The sequence below is a fragment of the Penaeus chinensis genome, chromosome 21, assembly GCF_019202785.1.
Source record: "Penaeus chinensis breed Huanghai No. 1 chromosome 21, ASM1920278v2, whole genome shotgun sequence".
Classification (NCBI taxonomy): Eukaryota; Metazoa; Arthropoda; class Malacostraca; order Decapoda; family Penaeidae; genus Penaeus; species Penaeus chinensis.
In genome coordinates this window covers 10990207-11010206 of record NC_061839.1, presented here as the reverse complement: position 1 = coordinate 11010206, position 20000 = coordinate 10990207, and the positions used below count along the sequence as shown (strand labels likewise).

At 35.6% G+C, this 20000-nt stretch overlaps 4 protein-coding genes across 8 annotated transcripts in view; 1 reads left to right on the top strand and 3 right to left on the bottom strand.

The window, feature by feature from the left end:
* LOC125036487 (ELMO domain-containing protein 3-like) overlaps positions 1-2450 on the bottom strand; it is a 14544-nt gene extending 12094 nt beyond the window's left edge. Inside the window, exon 1 of one of the 2 annotated variants that reach the window (XM_047629107.1) lies at positions 2337-2450. The gene's annotated coding sequence lies outside the window, so the exon portion shown is untranslated. Of the gene's footprint in view, positions 1-2245 lie in introns of both variants that reach the window. The other variant, XM_047629108.1, reaches the window with a different exon arrangement.
* A 1070-nt stretch (positions 2451-3520) lies between these two features.
* On the top strand, positions 3521-11106 carry LOC125036488 (28S ribosomal protein S18c, mitochondrial-like). The gene is made up of 4 exons (XM_047629109.1): positions 3521-3671; positions 8483-8625; positions 10193-10400; positions 10914-11106. Exons 1-4 carry the CDS (start codon positions 3587-3589, stop codon positions 11003-11005), a joined length of 528 nt encoding a protein of 175 aa, XP_047485065.1. The 5' UTR covers positions 3521-3586; the 3' UTR covers positions 11006-11106.
* A 1642-nt stretch (positions 11107-12748) lies between these two features.
* LOC125036521 (ADP-ribosylation factor-like protein 16) overlaps positions 12749-20000 on the bottom strand; it is a 12627-nt gene continuing 5375 nt past the window's right edge. For all 4 annotated transcript variants that reach the window (XM_047629168.1, XM_047629171.1, XM_047629170.1 and 1 more), the window contains one exon: positions 12749-13847. In XM_047629168.1, the coding sequence (XP_047485124.1) occupies positions 13653-13847 (195 nt within the window). In that variant the 3' untranslated portion in view covers positions 12749-13652. The remainder of the gene's footprint in view (positions 13848-20000) is intronic.
* The window catches only part of LOC125036520 (peroxisome biogenesis factor 1-like), a 5510-nt gene continuing 677 nt past the window's right edge, over positions 15168-20000 (bottom strand). Inside the window, exons 1-5 of the mRNA XM_047629166.1 lie at positions 17961-20000; positions 17479-17714; positions 17264-17328; positions 16675-16880; positions 15168-16450 (exon numbers count right to left, since the gene is read on the bottom strand). The exon at positions 17961-20000 is cut by the window's right edge and continues 677 nt beyond it. Of these exons, the coding sequence (XP_047485122.1) occupies positions 15744-16450; positions 16675-16880; positions 17264-17328; positions 17479-17714; positions 17961-20000 (3254 nt within the window). The 3' untranslated portion in view covers positions 15168-15743. The remainder of the gene's footprint in view (positions 16451-16674; positions 16881-17263; positions 17329-17478; positions 17715-17960) is intronic.

Below are 20000 nucleotides of genomic sequence, written 5' to 3'. Positions count from 1 at the left end.
TGCAACATGCATTCAATTATGATATTGTAGACATAGTTCATAAGATATAGTACTACACCATACTATAAATACTGGGGCATTCCACAATATAACACAAATCAGAATGTAAGTCATTTCTATCATTAAGACTACAGCACTAATGGAAAAGTAATGACAATTGTCAAGTAAAACTTTATAAATGGAAAAAAAAAAAAAAAAAAAAAATACACAATCTTCTATACAAAAAAGGGAGCCAAACCATTGTGAGGTCACAATGAGAAAAACAAACCAGTGCTTTTAAAACATTTTACAATATCAAGGGATTATCAAGCAGTGCCTAGACGGTGGGAGAAGAAGGCAAAGAAACATGAGGGGCAAACTCAGCTTGTCCTTGTAAGGTTCCAATACAGAAAAGGAGCAAAAGTTAATGATACTCAGTGTAAAACACATTGGATAAAGGAAGACACATATGAATCAATAAAACAGAAAACACATATTTCCTGAACAGTCAAGAACACAGAGTACAGTAATACCAAGTAACACAGGGTAAACACATTATCTGCAATCAAGTTAAGAGAAATCTAACTTTTTTTCTAATTTGACAATGGAGTTGTTAGAGGGAGAAGTTATGATGTCTGAGTGGTTTCCAGGGTAGAATTTATACAAAAAAACAATGCAGTTGAGATTCCCCTTTCATTTTTTACCAATCATTATAACTTTGCACTAGACTTAAAGGGACCAGAGAAAAAAATATATTTATAAATACATACTTTCATATTTTTCTAGAATTGAAGCAAACCTTCAAACTCCTACCAATCTCTACCAACCAAATATGGCAGTATCCATGCATTGGCACAATGGTACAGTCCCTTAACAACAATACATAATCTAACATTGCACTTTCACATGAATATCATATGACTTTCCTACCTATCAGGTCTAGTACTGTCACTATCATTGCCTAACCATGAATAAAACAACTATAAATATATATTACAGTTAATGTTACCGAGAGCTATCTTATAGAGCATAAAAAATAGATAATAAACAATACAGGTACAGTTGCAGAGGCCTTATATTTACTGCGACATGATGAAAATATCCGTTGCATATCACCGCTCAGAGTAAGTCTACAACACCTTCACACAGCCAGAGTTCTTAGTGTCGGGTTTTCTATAAGTTGACATGAAGTGCTAATAAAGGAGGGTACAGGGGGCTTGCCCTCCTGTCAAGGGAACAAATAGAAGGCGTAAAGGTTAGGTTTAGATTTTGGGTTCGCATGATGGTTTTGGGACTTTGTTTCTGGAGGGTGCATCGCTCTTGGTAACAAATACCCATATTACACCTCACAATGGATCTATCACTAAGAAATAAACCACAAATTGAGATTCTGACATTTTTCAGGAAATTTCCCAAATCTTTATGCTTACATATATATATATATATATATATATATATATATATACTGTATGCATTTATGTATATGTTTACCAGTACATACTGTGTGTTTCAGTTTAAGTTTGAGTTAGAGTCTGAGTTCATGTGTCATAAGTATTCGTATGGATACATACATATATGTATTTGTGTGTGGGGGAGGGTGTGGGGGAGGGTGTGGGTGTGGGTGTGGGGGAGGGTGTGGGTGTGGGTGTGGGTGTGGGTGTGGGTGTGGGTGTGGGTGTGGGTGTGGGTGTGGGTGTGGGTGTGGGTGTGGGTGTGGGTGTGGGTGTGGGTGTGGGTGTGGGTGTAGGTGTAGGTGTAGGTGTAGGTGTAGGTGTAGGTGTAGGTGTAGGTGTAGGTGTAGGTGTAGGTGTAGGTGTGGATGTGGGTGTGGGTGTTGGTGTAGATGCATGCATGTGCGTGTGTTTGTGCATGCACATGTGTGCAAGTATGCATGTGTGTGAGTGAGCATGTGTGCACAGTACCTTCCACAAGATGACAAATGGCAGAATCAGAACTACACATCTTATCCCATAATACCAACTAGTGGTGTCTCGATGCTTCCCTTGAACCTCACAGTTATGCTAACCCTCTAGACAAATATCATACCTGTCAAAATATCCCCTCCGCCACCTCTCCCCCACCAACCCCACACCTCCCTAAAACACAACACCAACGCCCACACCTCAAGAAACCACCCATAGATAAAGCACACAGACACACACAAACAGCCTGAAACGAGCCACACATGAGGACCCCTCCCACCCGCCTCTCAGCACCTTTCCTCGCTCCCCCACGCCACAGCGTCACCCTGAGCCACAGGACTGACCTCCTCTCCTGAGCCCCTCCTCGCCAGTGGGTGCAGGGGAGAGCGGCAGGGGATAAATCCAGCGCAAAGGGGTAAATTATGTGAGGATTACCTGTGCAGGGTGTTCGACTCTAACTTCACCCCAACGCTACCTCGCTCGCCCAAAAGCTATCGTCTTTAAATCCTTAATTCTTCATCGGCGGAGAGGAAAATCACCTGCTTTATCTCTTTGGGGATAGTTATTCTTATTTTATGTATATACATCTCTTCGTCGGTTGTTTTAAATGGTATCGGGAAGGGGTTATCTCATTCGCATTTCGTATTAAAGAAATACGAGCGATGCCTTTGGAAAGCTAAGAAGATGAGCTTTGTTTTGGTATTTTTACTTTACATTTTGTGCAGAAAATAAAACTAAGCCTTAAACATTACAATGAAGACTGAATTAAAAGATTATATATTCACTATATAAAATATCACGATGATAATTTAAGGGATTGATCTAAACAATCGACTTTATTATGATATGATTTGATAATTTTTCGTTTTTCTTTCTCTACTGGTCACCGAGCTGTTATTGTTATTTTCAAAATAACAGTTACTCCAGACTTGGTATTCTGTTATACAATTTAAACTAATCAAAATAATATAGTATCTTTTTACTGTTATGTAATTAGAATTCATCTCCTGTTGATGTACTACATAATGATTAACCTGTCACTATTATCTTTTTTATCAGAGTGAAAACCATTTTGATACATAACCTCGTAAATAGGTGTCTGGAAATCAGTTTGAAGAATACGCTTCATTACTCATGTAATATAAGAATATTCCGTTAAGTACAGGAACATCACATCGTCCTCTATTATCATATATCATATCATAAACCAAATTAATTCCATCACAACCATAGATTCATAGATTACCATAGATCCACCATCTATTTATATTTTTCTTGCATTGTGATTAGACTCATTATTCCTAAAATTTACTATCGCGATGATGTAAAATGTCAAGTTCTTGGCCACCATTGATATTATTCAAAGTATTCCATTTAATTATATTACCATTATCATACTTACTCCTAAATCAATTGACCCACTTATTCAGTCATCAGTTATATTGTGTTATTCACGTTACTCATGAATCTCCAATAACAATATAAGTGGGTAGTTATATTGTTACTTATATTGTTAAGTGGGTAGTTATATTGTTACTTATATTGTTATTGGGAATATTTGATTGTTATTGGGAGTATTTGATTATTATTGGGTTGTTGTATTGTTACTTTATATTGTTATTGGAGATTCAGTTATATTGTGTTACTCACGTTACCCATGAATCTACAATAACAACACAAGCATCATGGCGGCCTTCGGGAGCAGACGACTCGCTCTTTCTGTCAAAGATTATCTCCTGTTTTCCTTTCGTGGAAGATCACAGTTGATGAGTAAGTCGCTGATGAGTCATTTGATTGAAAGTGATGTGAATTGCAGAATATGATGAGAGAAAGGTTGTTTTGTCTGCGTAAATATGGATGTTGCCGGGTGCTGTGCTTGCGATGTTATTTAATGATGATTAATAATTGTTATTGTAGTTTACGAGCCAGAACTTTAAGTAGATGGACATGAGTCGAAATCTGCCATTTCTAATATTCCCTTATGTAATATCATATTTATATTTTAAAAGTTATATGGTAAGATCCCTTCATTACAAAAAATTTTCCTAGTGAATCTTCTAAAAAAGATTTAGCTGCAAGGTCGATAAGGGTCCATTAGAGAATACTGATCAGCGCATTTGAATACATCTGTGGTCATCTTTCAGAATACCTTCGCATAATTGAGAGCAAAGATTATTGTATCAATGGATTCCTTTCACTCTTTATCATCTAAATACATAAAACTTTTGCTGCAGACCCCCCCACCTATTAACAACAGTGTTGGTCTCGATAGCAGGGGAGGACATGAAAGTTACTGGAGAAATTATGGGCTAAAATATAAATCATATACACAGAATCAGTCACTGTATTGTCTAAAGCAGGGGACTGTGCCCCTGCAACCTTCCTCCTGTCGTGGGTGGACTCAGGAGACAGAGACTGGGGCTTAGTGTAGGGAACACCCCTGCCTTGGACCTCAGCCCTTGCCTGAGTAATTTTGCATGATCTTTCCTTTTCTTCTTCATCCCCTTCTTTCTACTTCCTAGGGTGGAGGCCACCAGAAGCCATGGGCACAGTATTCCCTTGGTTAATTGCCTAGCTCTTAACCCTCATGGGGACCCAGAGAGGTAGACCTCTTCATCTCCCCATTTATTTCAGGCTCACCCTGGTCAATAATTAAGATCTTTTACCCTTATTAGGGCAAGGACTGGTCAGACTGAGAAAATGACTTGCTTGCATGCCTTGACTATTATGTAATAGCAGTCCAGTGCTACAATATTCCACCCAAAGGCCAATATAAACCCAATATTACCAAGATTAGCTTCTCCCATGAAGTTTATATTGGTAGAGTGTCATGTCCTATCTGACCATATTGAATCCTCCCCTGTCAGTGTCAGAAATATTGGCATTTTGGCCACCCAGCCAAACACTGGTGCTCCACAACCCGCTGCCCTCTATGCGCTCAACCTGGTCATGACGGTTTGACAAGGTTTTTCTCTTTCTACCTATTCCAAAATTGTACTTCGTTCCACTCCCCTCCCATCTTCTCAAGAAGTCTCAGCATCTCCCCGAATATATCTTCTCTCTACCCAGAACCATCCTACTTTACTCCCTCTCTCCCCCAGTCAAATTCCTTTTCCAGTCTAAATCCAGTTACAAGGTTTGACAAGGTTTTTCTCTTTCTACCTTTTCCAAAATTGTACTTCGTTCCACTCCCCTCTCATCTTCTCAAGAAGTCTCAGCATCTCCCCGAATATATCTTCTCTCTACCCAGAACCATCCTACTTTACTCCCTCTCTCCCCCAGTCAAATTCCTTTTCCAGTCTAAATCCAGTTACTCCAATCTATACCACTTTCCCAGTGCCTACCCATCCTCCTTCTCACTTTAACTGTTGTACCAGACAATCTAAAAGTTTCACCCCCTTCTTCTATCACATCCTCTCCTACACCTACCACTCCCTTTGCTCTTTGGACATCTATTCCCTCTTCTCTTCCACATAAGAATATCTCCCTACCCAACTCTCCTCCAGAAAATCTTGAAGACATCCTAAAATTCCTAAACATTGACTAAAGAAAATGCTCCACTCCCCTTCCACCCTCTATTTCTATTTACTCTACATTCAAAATATTTGCCGATATCCATCCTCCTCCTTCTCAAGTTTCCCCTCTTCTTCCCAGTCTCAAAAAAACCCTCTACCATAGTGCTATATAACCTTTGATGTCTGCCACATTTATTTCTTCTAACCATTATCACCCCTCTTGGGGGGATAATGATTTTCCGCCAGGGAAAATGATAAAAAAATGGGGAAAATTCTGTGCCTATTTTCTATATTTTTTTGTGAAATGTCTGCCCATCGACGGCTCTGCTAGTGCTTAGCCACAAAGGAGTCGATTAGTAGACCTTGGGACCGTACCTGATTTGAATTGGCGGGAAAAAACGTATTTTATACTAGTGCTATAAATATTGATGGTGTTATTTTTATTATAAACATTATAATTATTATAATGTTTTTTTTTTTTTTTTAATTAGCAACAGCAAAATAAGATAACGTAAAATATTTCATAAATTAAAGAAAAGAGTGAACGGGCAAGACAGGCAGTACTCGTAACTGGCTCATTGGTGACTTAGTACAAGTGTAGCCATCTATATGTAAAAACAATCAAACAAGTACTCACAGTGGGCATAGCATGTGTCTACACGTCGTACCCATTGGAAAGGGGTTAAAATACATTTGCATGAGCAATTACAACAAGGTTGGTATATATTGATGCCTCTCAAATGTGTACAACCCATATATAAAGGACAATTGCTATGGAACCCCCAAACCCCCACATTCTTAGCCCCATTAGCAGGGTAGGACATGAAAAGTAATAGGGAAATTGCTAGGTAAAACAGGAACTGACTTGAAATATGTTAATATAATAAATTACTATATTGTATAATGTAGGGGGCTGTAAACCCTGTGAGCCCCCACCTTGGGGACTGCTGCCCTCCCAACCTCCACCCTGATAAACAGAGACTCCTCCACATATTCACAACAGGGTAGAGTGTACGTTCAATATACAAGAGTGCCCGATGCCAAGTCTGTCCTAGACTCTATCCTGCCGTACATGCGTGGTGGATTCTTTGTTGTCCAGGGTGGGGGTTAGGGGACAGAAGCACCCCATGGGGGGGGGGGGGGGGTTGCAGTTATCTGGGCTCCCTGCATTTGACTATATGTTGACCAGTCCTCGGTATATTTGTATTTTACACACAATTTCCCTGGTACCATTCATGCCCTCCCCTTCTATGGGGCCAAGATTGTAGGTATTTGGGGGGTTTCCATGATATAATTTCTATATATATAGGTATTAGAGAGTGAGAGGATTCAATTGATAACAATATTGTCATGGTTATGTAAAGATATTCTGAATATTTACTTTGGAAACTTTTGAAGCACTGTCTTGCTTGATGGATTGTTTTTGATTTTGCTGTTGGTTGAGCAGATGGCTCCAAGGAGTTAGTAGCTCAAAACTCACCTGATTTCCCCATCCCTTGAATTTTCTTTCCTTTTTTTTCTAATGCTAATTTAGTCCATAATGTTATTAATAATTTTGATATTTTGATGATTATAATATTATTATGTTATTCCAGATGAGATAGGTAGGATAAGTAGTTGACCCCTTGATGACTTGTTTATTAATTCTCTTGACCATTTCTGCAATACTGATAAAAGTCCATTTGATAGGTTTGGATATGCAGATTAGTTCTAGAAAATTACCGAAGCATAAACCTCACAGCAAAATAATTCTTCTCATCAGTAATAGGAATGCAGGTGTCCAAGAGCAATAGGGATCTGTATGGTTCCTTCACATCAGTATGCTCATGTAAGAAAAACCTTGAACAATCTTACCTCATTAGTAGCTACATGTTGAATTTTCTTGCAAGCCGATTATAGAAAATAGATTTCTGGAGGTTGCAACTTTTTTGTAACCAATCTCAGTGGTCTTAAACGCATTCACAAAAACATATTATCTAAGATTGCAATGTTGAGTAATTACAGGTGACTTAGAAATATGTGTGCTTCAAGAAAAGACGATAAAATAAATTTTCCAATGTCAGTACACTCACATATATGGGCTTTTTCTCCAAACCACTCAAAGCTACCGGCAATTTATACGAAAAGTAATTGGTAAAAGCAATGTTACACTCCATGTGAAGGGTGCTAGTTTTGCTAAGTGACTAAGGAAACATAATTCTGTTCTGAGGTGGGTGTCTAAAAATGCTGTAGAGGGAGAGGGTGGGACAGAGGAATGTAGACTAGGAGAATTAAAAGTCAAGGTCATATAACAAGGTCAAAATCAATAAGTGGTAATCTAATTAGCTTAATGGAGTCTCACAGTTGATCTTTAGTAATACTAAAATCAAGGTCACAGCCAGTGTCTCATGTAGGCAATCTCTGATATAGGGCTCATCAAATTTTGATTTTGAACAATACAGACGGTCATAAGAAAAGGTAAGAAGGTATTATGGGTGTTTCCTTTCTCTAATATATGTTTCTGTACATAAATACTTCTATATCTCTTTGTCAATCTATCTTGCTTGTGTGTGTGTGTGTGTGTGTGTGTGTGTGTGTGTGTGTGTGTGTGTGTGTGTGTGTGTGTGTGTGTGTGTGTGTGTGTGTGTGTGTGTGTATAGACATATACATACACACACACACACACACACACACACACACACACACACACATACACACACACACACATACACACACACACACACACACACACACACACACATGTATGTATGTATGTATGTATGTATGTATATAAATATGTGTGTGTGTGTGTGTGTGTGTCTGTGTGTGTGTGTGTGTGTGTGTGTGTGTGTGTGTGTGTGTGTAAATATATATATATATATATATATATATATATATATATATATATATATATATATATATATGTATGTATGTATGTATGTATGTATACACACACACATATACATATACATATACATATACATATACATGCTAAGATCATATTAAATTAATTTTCCAAATTGTAACATGTGTAATTGCACATGTTTTACTGAAGCTCATATGTGTTAATGTTCATGTGTATTACAGGAATGACAGTATCACCATGCAGCACAACCACAAGCCCAAGCTCTGTAACTTCCTCCCCCTCCCAGACAGAAAGTAAAGAAACGGATGTATATAACGCATCAGAAGTGGAGCAGCTGTTGATCAAACAAAGGAATATGGATATGGTAATGAGTATTTCATTTATGTATTTGTTTGATATATTTTTGAGGATAAAGAATAGTTGGCCAGTTGTGAATGTCCTTTGTTTCACCGTTTGTAACGTTATTTGGATGTTTGTCTACTTTTTGTGCCATCTGTGTTGCTTTCAGCTTTACTTTGGTGATACACTTTCTCTCTCTCTCTCTCTCTCTCTCTCTCTCTCTCTCTCTCTCTCTCTCTCTCTCTCTCTCTCTCTCTCTCTCTCTCTCTCTCTCTCTCTCTCTCTCTCTCTGTGTGTGTGTGTGTGTGTGTGTGTGTGTGTGTGTGTGTGTGTGTGTGTGTGTGTGTGTGTGTGTGTGTTTGTTTTACTGAAAAACATTGAAAATGCACTCTAATAAGAAATAAATCTTTCTGAATACAAGCCAACAGTGTTTATTTTTATTTATTTTGGGACTGAAATTTTGCAGTGAATAGAGTGTTTAAGGAAAATTTGGATTATAAGAGAATTTAATATATACTTTTGAATGTTCTTATGTTTGTATTAACTCTTTGTGTGTTAATGTACTGTCGCCCGTAATGCTATTAACTCAAAACCGACAGGCATGGCATATACGTACATGTCATGCCCACTGTGAGATTACTTTATTAATTGATTTTACACATGAATGGCTCCACTTATACTAAGGTACCAATGAGCTGATTATGAGTACTACTTGTCTCACCTTTTCCTTGATTTTCGAAAATATTTTATGTTATCTTATATTGCTGTTACTAATGTTAATAACATTATAGTAATTATATTGTTTAAAATAAGAATAACACCATTGATGTTGATAGCATCTGTAAAAAAAAATTCCCAGAAATTCAAGGAAAGGTAACATCAGGTAAAGTCTACTAATTAACTCCTTTGTGGCTAAGCCTATCAGATTTTTAAGAATTAGCACTGCATTTTCCCGTCAACAATGGGTTATTGTCAGTACTTTTATTATTATTATTAACATCATGAATATTGTAATGTTATTGAAACACTAACATTGACAAAGAAACTCGTCCAAAAATAAAAAAAAGACTCCATGGTGACAATGTATTTGTGGAGCCAGCATAAAGGGTTAAAGGTTATGGTTTAGGACCTTGATTTAAAGGTTAATAATGCATTTTAGGATAAATTTGTTTCTTTATACATTCCCCAGGTATTGTTTGTTTTGAAAATGAATTAATTCCACATACCAAAAGAGAAATCATGTTTAATTAAAGCTTCCAGGTTCCTCAATATGTGTAAAGAAACTGTTCACTACCTAAGTGTATTTCTTACATGATAAATACCCCTCAGAGTAAAGGTTAAGCAGTCCATAACTGGGGTATGGCCAGTGGAAGAAATATTGAAAATTGTCAAAATATAGGTATTGGTAACCCCCTCCTACTTTAATGAAAACATGAATTTCAGTCCTGATAATTTGTAGGAGAATTTATTTTTATCATACTTTTCAAGGATTCAGAATTTGTTCTCCAAATATATTATCAGTCCATTAGTTTCATATTTACACAATATAAACACAAGGTTAGTAATATCTGTCACTTTGCTTAATTTTTCAGCCTGTCGAAATGCCAAACCCCTATGAGAGAGAGAAATTACAGTGCATACTCTGCAACTACAAGGTGCATTTGGACTACAAGAATATTAGATTGCTTTCCCAGTTTGTATCACCTTTCACTGGACAGATTTACGGCAGGCATATTACCAGGTTATGTCGGAGACAACAATCAATACTGGAACGAGAAATACAAAAGAGCAGAGATGCAGGTGAGATACCGAAATAAGTAGTTTTTGCTGTCTGTGAAAAATAGAAAACAAAAAGTGGTTGCTAGAGTTGGTCACAGACTGTGGCCCAGTCATTTTGGTCTTTTATTAAGTAATGGTTTTAGCTTAGTTATTGAGTTTCCAATTTCTTTCTTGCTATTATTATTTTTTTTTTTTTTTTTTTTCAAATTGACTTTTTTTTTTTTCTCTCTCCTTTTCTGCTACTTCCTTTATTTATTTCTGTGATAAGTAGACACAGAATTATCTTTTTTTCTCCTGTTCATCAATTTGCCTTTTCAGTTTTACATTCCAGATCAGTTATTGCATTCGTTCTTTTCCTCTTTCATTATTTTCTTGTTTCGTAGTTCACTGGAAGTCAGAAATTTGAATTGAATTTATAAGTGTTACTCTTTTATGTTTAATCACTCACTGAAAGATTACATCCTTTAAATTCTATAAGATCATTAAAAAACAATTTGTCTCCAGAGTACGTCTAATTTTCTCATGTTTTCACAGGTTTCATGCCAGTGATGCTGAAGAGTGTAGATTTCTTGAAGGATCCCAAATTATTTGACCCCAACAACCCTGTTCGGCCACATAAATATTAGTGATCAGATACTGGTTTTGTAGATATGCACATATGAAGAGATACAGTGCAGTCCAGAAATGTGACTTTTGTATAAAATACTGAATTAAAATGTTGAGTTCTCGTGTTAGTTTTTCTCAACCTATTCTGCAGATAAGGAGAATTATTGTGAAGTGGAGATTTTGTTCATGTGTTGTTGCTATTGACTCTGCTTCATATATATATATATATATATATATATATATATATATATATATATATATATATATATATATATATATATATATATATATATCCCCCCCTTCCATGCCGACAGGCATGATGTGTACGTACGTGCTATGCCCACTGTGAGTTACTTGTTTGATTGTTTTTACACAGAGATAGCTACACTCGTACTAAGTCACCAATGAGCCAGTTACGAGTACTGCCTGTCTCGCCAGTCTACCCTTTTCTTTGATTTATGAAAATATTTTATGTTATCTTATTTTACTCTTACTAATGTTTATAACATTATAGTACTTATAATTCAAATAAGGTAAGGTCACAAGGTCTACTAATTGACTCCTTTGTGGCTAAGCACTAGGAGAGCCATGTATGTGCAGAGACATTTCACAAAAAATATAGAAAATGAGCACAGCATTTTCCCCATTTTTTATTCATTTTCCCCAGAGGCATTGGGTTAAGAAATGTTAATTAAGATATATTAATTTGCAAATAACAGCTTACCATTAAATCAAATAAACAATAATGAAATATTTTTAAACATTCATTGTAAATACACATAATCAAATATACAAATAGTAGTGAAATTATGTGTCTTATCATAAGAAGAAATATTTTAAGCAATGGACTCTGGATTCAGGCAGTATAGTGAGGTATTAATAATAATATTGTTTATACATAAATAGTTTTATGAACGCTTAATCACCAAGGAAAAGTTTATTAGGGCTACCTGGATCTCAACTGATTACCTCTTCTGTAAACCATTGGTCACGGGTTCATGTACTGTTCACTGTAGTATTTTAGGAGTTTTGTTGCACACAGATTACAAGTGCTCAGCCACCAAGGAGTCAATTAGTAGGTCCTATATGACCACACCTGATTCCCCCATTCTTTGAATTTAATATATATGTTTTATAATGCTATTAATATTGATCCTATTATTACTGGAATTATGATTTATGATGTTAAAATGCTAATAAGAATTTGAAATTAAAAATGATCTTTCCAAAAATCAAGGAAAAAGGTAAGCTTGTCAAATAGGTAGAATTAAGAATTGACTCCTTGGTGGCAAAGAAGATGTAGAGCCATATATATGTTAACACAATTAAAATAAAATTTCAATGACCAAGGCATGTATATCTTGTCATCTTTAACCAATGGGTTAAGTTTTATTATTATTATTATTATGAATGTTATCTTCATTATAATTATTAGTATCATCATCATTGTTATTATTATGATGTTACTAACAGTATTAGTAATAAAAAAAAAACTTTTCTTTGCAAAAATTTAATATAGAATAAATGAGTGTGGTTACTCATTAACCCCTTGGCAACTAGGCACTTCTGGGCAACTAGGCACTTCTGGAACAATATATATGTAATCAAAAATAACAACTATAGTGGACAGTTCATTTGTACATGCAAACCTGGCATCAATGGGTCATTTAATTTTGTCTAGCATGATTCCTTTCATTTGCAAGTCCTACCATTTCATAAATAATACTGCTGAAAGGTGTTGTATTTAATGACAAGTAAGTTCCTTCTCAATTCTTTATTGTGGATACTATTTGTTTACAAAAGGCACATATGGATAAAATAAAGTCCAATTATTTTAATTTATGTACTACCAGGATTTTTATTATGGACGGATTTTATTCCAGACAGTCGTTTTAGTATCATGATTCATTCTTCTCTTCTCTTCAGTTATCGTGTTCATAATGTATTATAGACTTAAATTTTTTAATTTCTACATCTCTATAGGTTTATTAGCATATAACAATTTCCTTGATATATCTACTACACACATATTACCAGTCATACAGAATCTTGCAAGTGGAATGTCAGCACCTATAAAGCATGTCTAGTATATAATGTGGGTCAAGTGTCAAGAACTGAATATATTGTTTTTAATCACTGTTGAGCTATTATACCAAATGGTTTATTCATCTTTTAGAAGCTTGCTTGCCATTGCACCTAACTGGAACCTTTTGTTAAAGGTTGGTGTCTCACATTTCATATTTTATTCTGAAATACCTTCAACAAAACAGTGTAAGTGAAAACTTCAAAAAATTCTGGCTAGGATTAATCCATCAATGTCGTAAGATCCTAACAGCATCTCTGTTTTTAACCAGTTCTTTAAGGACATTTTGTAAGACATTAAAAAATGATTTATGAGTTTACGTATTTTGACAGGGAATATTTCATTAATCCAGTTGTTACAACTGCATTTGTATAAAATTATATGATTTCCTGAGTACAGGAGATTTATTTCAAATAACTTGCAGATGGTAGATGGTAGTGAGATCAGTTATTAGGTAATATTTTGTGTAATTAGATATTCTGCTGTCAAACTCATACTTGACAAGCCCCTTTTCATTTTGCTTTTTAGTCAAATTTCTTTGCCTAACTTTCAAAATGAAAGTTACTCAGTTCTATTCACCTGCTCTACTTTGGCTTTGGCTTGGTTCCTTTCACCCACTCCAGAAGAGGTCTCAGTCCTTTCCCAGCAAGAGCACTCACTTCAAAGGTTGTGAGTTGCTGCGGTGCATACTCCTTCAGGTCATCAAAGCGCATCGCATTCAGCAATTCATTGCTGGCACGACTCAAGACGCAGTCCGTTTTATTCATTACTACTGCCACCTGAAAAAATAAGCAGACAGAATTAATGCAAGATAGTTTAGTATTTACATAACATGCATTAAATGGGTATTTGTGTATCATGCAGCTTTTTATACCCATAATACAATGGTGCAGTTATCAAATTTGCAAATAATTTCCAGCATCTACCTTTTTGTGTCAGACAGCTCAATACATCTTAATATACTTCTAATTTTCCTACAGTAAAAATATAAAAGCAATTCAAGACAAATACAAGCATCATTCAGAAATTTGGTTATTCTATAGGCACTCAAGATAATTTTGTAACCTTTCAAAGATGCCTTGTGCTTTCAGTAATTTATAAAGGAAAATTAGATTGGAATATTAAAAGTTGTTACAAATTTAAATAATTATGTTTGTATAAACATGTCCAGTTATCCCTCAAGCTTGAATACAATTCTTAAAAAGAAACCCTTAGGTAAAGCTTGTATGACCCTGAGCTGTCTTGTTTCTCTACCATGGTTCTAAGTAATTTTCAGAGTATTATATGTTACAATGTGCCCCTGGCTATTTTTTGAGAAAAAATATTTTTCCTCCCAGAATGATCAGATGAAATAATGTAATATGTAAATATTGATAATCTGACATCCTTAAGTTATAACAACAGGCCCTTTCTGTATATCTGGATTTCCTAAAATTTGGTGGCAAAAGATATAGCACTAATACTCTATGATATCCCCTTTCCTTGCTGTCTAAAGCATGTGCTAATATTGTTTAATGGATAATCCAGGGCTGATACAAAAGCTGATTAGCATAGCTTTGACAGCAAGTAAGTAAAAGTTTCTCTTTTAAATATCCCAATCTCCCATAAGTCTGGCTTTCCTGATATTCTCTGTTTAATATTATATTCAAGATATCATCATAATTTCTTTAAGCAAGGAATGATTGTTGTAGATGGTCTCAATTTATGCCACATCTGCAATCAGAAACAAATCTCACTTATCTTACACAATATTATATCAGTTTCTCTAGAAAAAAACAGTCTTCCAATAGCAATATACATTTATTTCAAGTTTATCAACCCAACTTCTGCCTAAAAAGGATTTGCACTTTTAATGGTACCCATTTACTAGTATTTCTATCCTTTTCAATACTCAGTATTTTCTTAAAGACTGTATATTACCAGTACATATCATTCTACAATTATTTATGTATAGGATGTGATCTATTTTAGAAGAATGAAATTATGATAGTATAATACCTATATATTCAAGGCATATTCTTCAGTTCTTGAAAACTCAAACCAAATATACACACACACACACATGCACAGATATACAACAGTTCAATGAAAATGCTGAATACATCTCCCAACATTTATTTATATTTTACATTTCAGGGAAACTCCAAAATATCTCAAGTTAGTCGAAGTAAAATGGATAAGGTTGGCCAATCCCAGTTACTCTACTGAAAAGCTGAAATTTAGACAAAAAAGTATAAATGAGAATGAATGAATCTTTACAGCATATTTGTTGGAATGAACAGTGTTCAAATATGATAATTTTTTATTATCTATCCTGCAATTTATATTCAGTAGCACAGGAAGCAACTGTATTTTCACTATGTACAGGGATTTTCAGGGTTGCAAATTCTATTGATAGAGCAAGTATTCTATTCATGTCTCAACTAGAAAGATTAGGAATTTGGCATCATCTCAGGATTTTGTCTCAACTGAGGCTGCACCTGACAGATATTTTCAAACGTACCACCAGGTCGTCTAGTTGTATATAGCCAGTGTAAATAACTTGCAGGGCTAAAGAAAACAACATGTAGGTACATACAGTGCATGTAACAGGAAGGAAAGCAAATCACAGATTTTGTATCACATTACTTCTAAATGAGTCAAAAGCATTCATAATATAAAAACTCATTCTTATGTTATGCTAATGTTGCTCTTTTTCCTGGAGATGGCTGTCCAAAATTCCCTTCCCTTGAACTAGTAAAACTAGCATACAACTGTGCATATCTTCTTTGGTCAGTCTGTGTGACTGATGGCTTCACCTCTTTCAATGCAGCTGCAATGTGCCTATAATAAATCTTAAAACTAGATTGTGTGGAGTCCTGCTGCTTGGCACTATTGGGTTTCACAGGCTCAGAAAAGGCATCATTTGTTCTTATCTGATCATCTGACATCTCATTTTCAGAAATATAGCTCTTTTGACTATATATGACTCTTTTCTTTTCCTTTTCAATTAGGACTTGTTCTTGTATTTTCTCAACACTATGTGCTCCTTGGTAAACTGAGTTTTCTCCCGGGTCTTCCTCATTAATTACAGCAGCATGAAATGATACAGGTTCTTCAATATTGTCTTTATCATCTTTGACACCAGCTGTATCTCTCTCCTCTTTAACTGGTGGAATAACACCCTTATAAAGATCATCACCAAAGGCTTCCTGAGCAACTGCAACTTGTGCTGTTGACAAAATACTTTGTAAGTCTGCCCCAGAAAAGCTTTCAGTTAAACTGGCAACCTCTGACCAATCTACTTCTTCTCCTAAGTCAACATCCTGACTTAAAACTTGTAGGATTTCTTTTCTGTCCTTTTCTGACGGCATTGGACAATATACACACTTATCAAGACGGCCTGAAACAGAAAAACACAGTTTATAAAATCATGATCTCCTATGCATCACGCAGTAGAATTTAATTTTTGCTCAATACTATTCCAAATACCATCTTGAAAAAGATAGCATTTTGAAGTACCTAAAAATTGACCAAACAAATAAATATTATCAGAAATAGCAATATTCATTTCCTTTCAAAATCATGACAAGAAAAAGAGGTAAAGTGCAGTTCATAACAAATCACCTGGCCGAAGCAGTGCAGGATCAATCAGGTCTGGCCTGGAGGTTGCAGCCAAGATGTAAACTCCAGTGAGGCCTTCAACACCATCCATCTGTGTAAGTAGCTGATTCACCACACGATCTGTCACCCCAGTGCTATCATGTCCACGCCTTGGAGCAATCGACTCAAATTCATCGAAGAATAAGACACAAGGTTTGGCACTTGAAGCTCTGTTAACATGAAGAAAATTCTTTTTAATATTGTACATTATTCAAAACAAAATGAACTCTTTACTGTTGTATCTAAATAGTTGAATCAGTTCAACAGAAATGTTATATCAATTCTTTCCCTATTATTATCAACTAACAGTTTCTTGAAAATTTTATTACACCAAGACAAACAAAAAAGGAGAAATATCTGCCTGACAATGATTTTCCTCCATTTAACACACTATAAATTTTACAAAAAATAACTATATTTTCATATATATTATACTTGCATTATATATATATATATATATATATATATATATATATATATATATATATATATAAATATATATATATATATTTTTTTCTTTTTTCTTTTTTTTTTTCTTTTTTTTTTTACTTACCTCTCAAAAGCGTCTCTAACTGCCTGCTCACTTGCACCAATGTACTTGGACAAAAGCTCTGGTCCCTGCAAAAATAATAAAGTATCAATATTGGACCAAACATATAATGCTTTCTAGAAACAATATCAAAATAGACAAAATGCAGTAATAAAGTTTAAGATCAATTTCAGAATCAGATCAGGATTGTAACATCTATGAAGTATAAGACAACAAACCTTGACTGAAATGAAGTTCAGCTGACAGTAAGCTGCGATAGCATTAGCTAGGAGAGTTTTGCCACAGCCTGGAGGGCCATAGAGCAAGACCCCAGACCGCAATCTCAGATTAACTTTGTTGAACAAGTTGGGATATAATGAGGGCCATGTCAGCGTCTCCTCTAAGATCTTCTTGGCATCTTTCATGCCACCCACTTTGAAGCCCTCATCAGCCTTCTTCTCCGATAGGGATATCCCTGGAGAGGTTACATTATGATTATTTATCTCTACTATACAAATGATTCAAGTCATCTTTTTAATAAGACTTTGTTTCACATGTACTAAAATGACAGATATTCGGCTGCTACATTAAAACAACTTCAAGGACAATTATACTGAATTTTGCTAGTCCTGATTATCATGTGTAGGGGGAGGTGGCTATGTACATTAGTTTGCAAGTGTGTCTGCAAGGATGCATACCAATATCTGTGTCTTCAACCCACCTCTTAAGGCCAGAGATGTGTAGCCATCAAGAGCTGCATCCACATCACATTGAAGAACTTTCCAGGGTGTGCTGCTTTCATGAACTGTATTACTTGTAGTAGTTTTACACAAAAAAATTGTGTCCTTAACAAAATCACTATTAGTTTTTTTCATACTTTCCTTTTTTTCTCTTGAAGTGTTACTTCTTTCCCACCTATCCCTTGCTTGGAAGAAAGTTCTGAAAGCTAAATGGTTCAGGTCAGGGAGCACAAAACTTTCAGTCCTTCTGCCAATGACTTTCATATCCACCTGGTACTTTTCTGACTCAGAATACCCACAGAATATGCAGTGCTCATCAGCTTCAGGGAAGCACTGGCAAAGAGAGATTCCCTTCTTTGTGGCTGCAAATTTCTCACAGTGTACATTGAGCATCGTCATAAAGGCCTTTACACGGCCTTCTGTTTCCAATGGGGGAATCTTAAAGGTGCAGGGAAAGTAGTGACAACCTTGAGGACTGACTAGAAGGGGATGGACACTTGTTCTTGCTATACATGTCCCAACCACCATCACTGAAGGGGATTCTGAATCAGAACAAAATCGTAAAAGATCATCTAAAAGTTTCCTGAGCATGTTAACAACCTGCATGACATGTTCATACACTGGGCCCAATTCTTGATCAGTACCTTCCAGTGGAACTAGATAGTCAAGATCTTCCAAAACCACAAGAGAAGGTCTCCTGAAAATTGCTTCTCTCAATAATAATTGTAACTTTTTTTCTATAGTCTCCATCTTCTTTCCTTTTAGTTGTTTAAAGCTGACTATATCACAGTAGATGTGATATGTGGATGCAGACAAATCTTCAATAAGTGTCTCCACTAAGCTGGTCTTTCCGGAGCCTTTACTACCACAGAGTAGAGCAAATTGAGGAACTGTTCTTGGTGCTGACATTTTAAGTCCAAGACCCATCACTATATACTGCTTTAGATTAGTCATGACCTCATCTTCACCAAGATATGAATATTTTGCAAAGAAATAAGCATCAAGATCACTGACCGAATTTGGTATATATGGAAGACTGGGTATCTGAGTCAAAAAAGTTGTTTCTAATATTACAACTGATTTCTTTGTAAGCTTTAAGGGAAAGCCATTCCTTGTTAAAAGGCAAATATCAATGTACTTTTCTTCTAACTTAACTTCCATAATGGTGCCTGGATTTATGATGACCATACACTCTTCAACAAGATTCCGAAGTAAGGTTTTTAAACCATCCAAGAGAGTTTCTTTTTTAATATCATATGTATGTGTTAGTAGTGCAACATCAACAGAAACTGGCACTGCAGTGATACTGGATTCAGTAGATCTTATCTCCACAGTACTTGTAATTTCTAAATTCATCTGTCTTCTGCAGCAGTTAGGCATCACACAGTTGTTCCTTTGAATAATCATGTTCATTTCTTGTATAAAAAATGTATTATCAGGTCTTCCCCTTACAAAGTTCTCCCACACAATTACTGCAAAAAGCTTTTGGCTTTCTGGTTCTTGCCTAATACTTGACTTATTTGTTTTCTTCCCTTCACTTGTTTTACTTTCCTCCTTAACATTACTTGGCTTTTCAGAATTTTCTCTTGGTGACTTAACTTTCCTTATATTTGCGATAAAATACACTTCATCTTTGAAAGCAGAAAAAGCTATGCTCTCCCTACTAATAATAACTAAAGATGGATGACTCTGCAGAATACTAGACAACGGAGAAGCATCGCATGGAAATGGAAGCACTCTGTAGCCAAGACAAATATTTTTTCTTACATGTATTTTCTGCACTCTTTTTTGTTCTTGCAGTCTGTCAATCACAAAGTCTGTGAGTTTTCTGATCATTTTTCCATTGAGATTGTCACTACTTTCAATCTGTTTATCATTATTACATGCTTCTTGGGAATTTCCCTCAAAATCTAGATCACTGAAATCTTTGTGGTCCACATCTGCATTTTCATTAACAGGATTAAAACTAATGCGTGTGTAGTCTTCAACTCCCTCATTTTCTGGAGGAGGATGAACTTCTA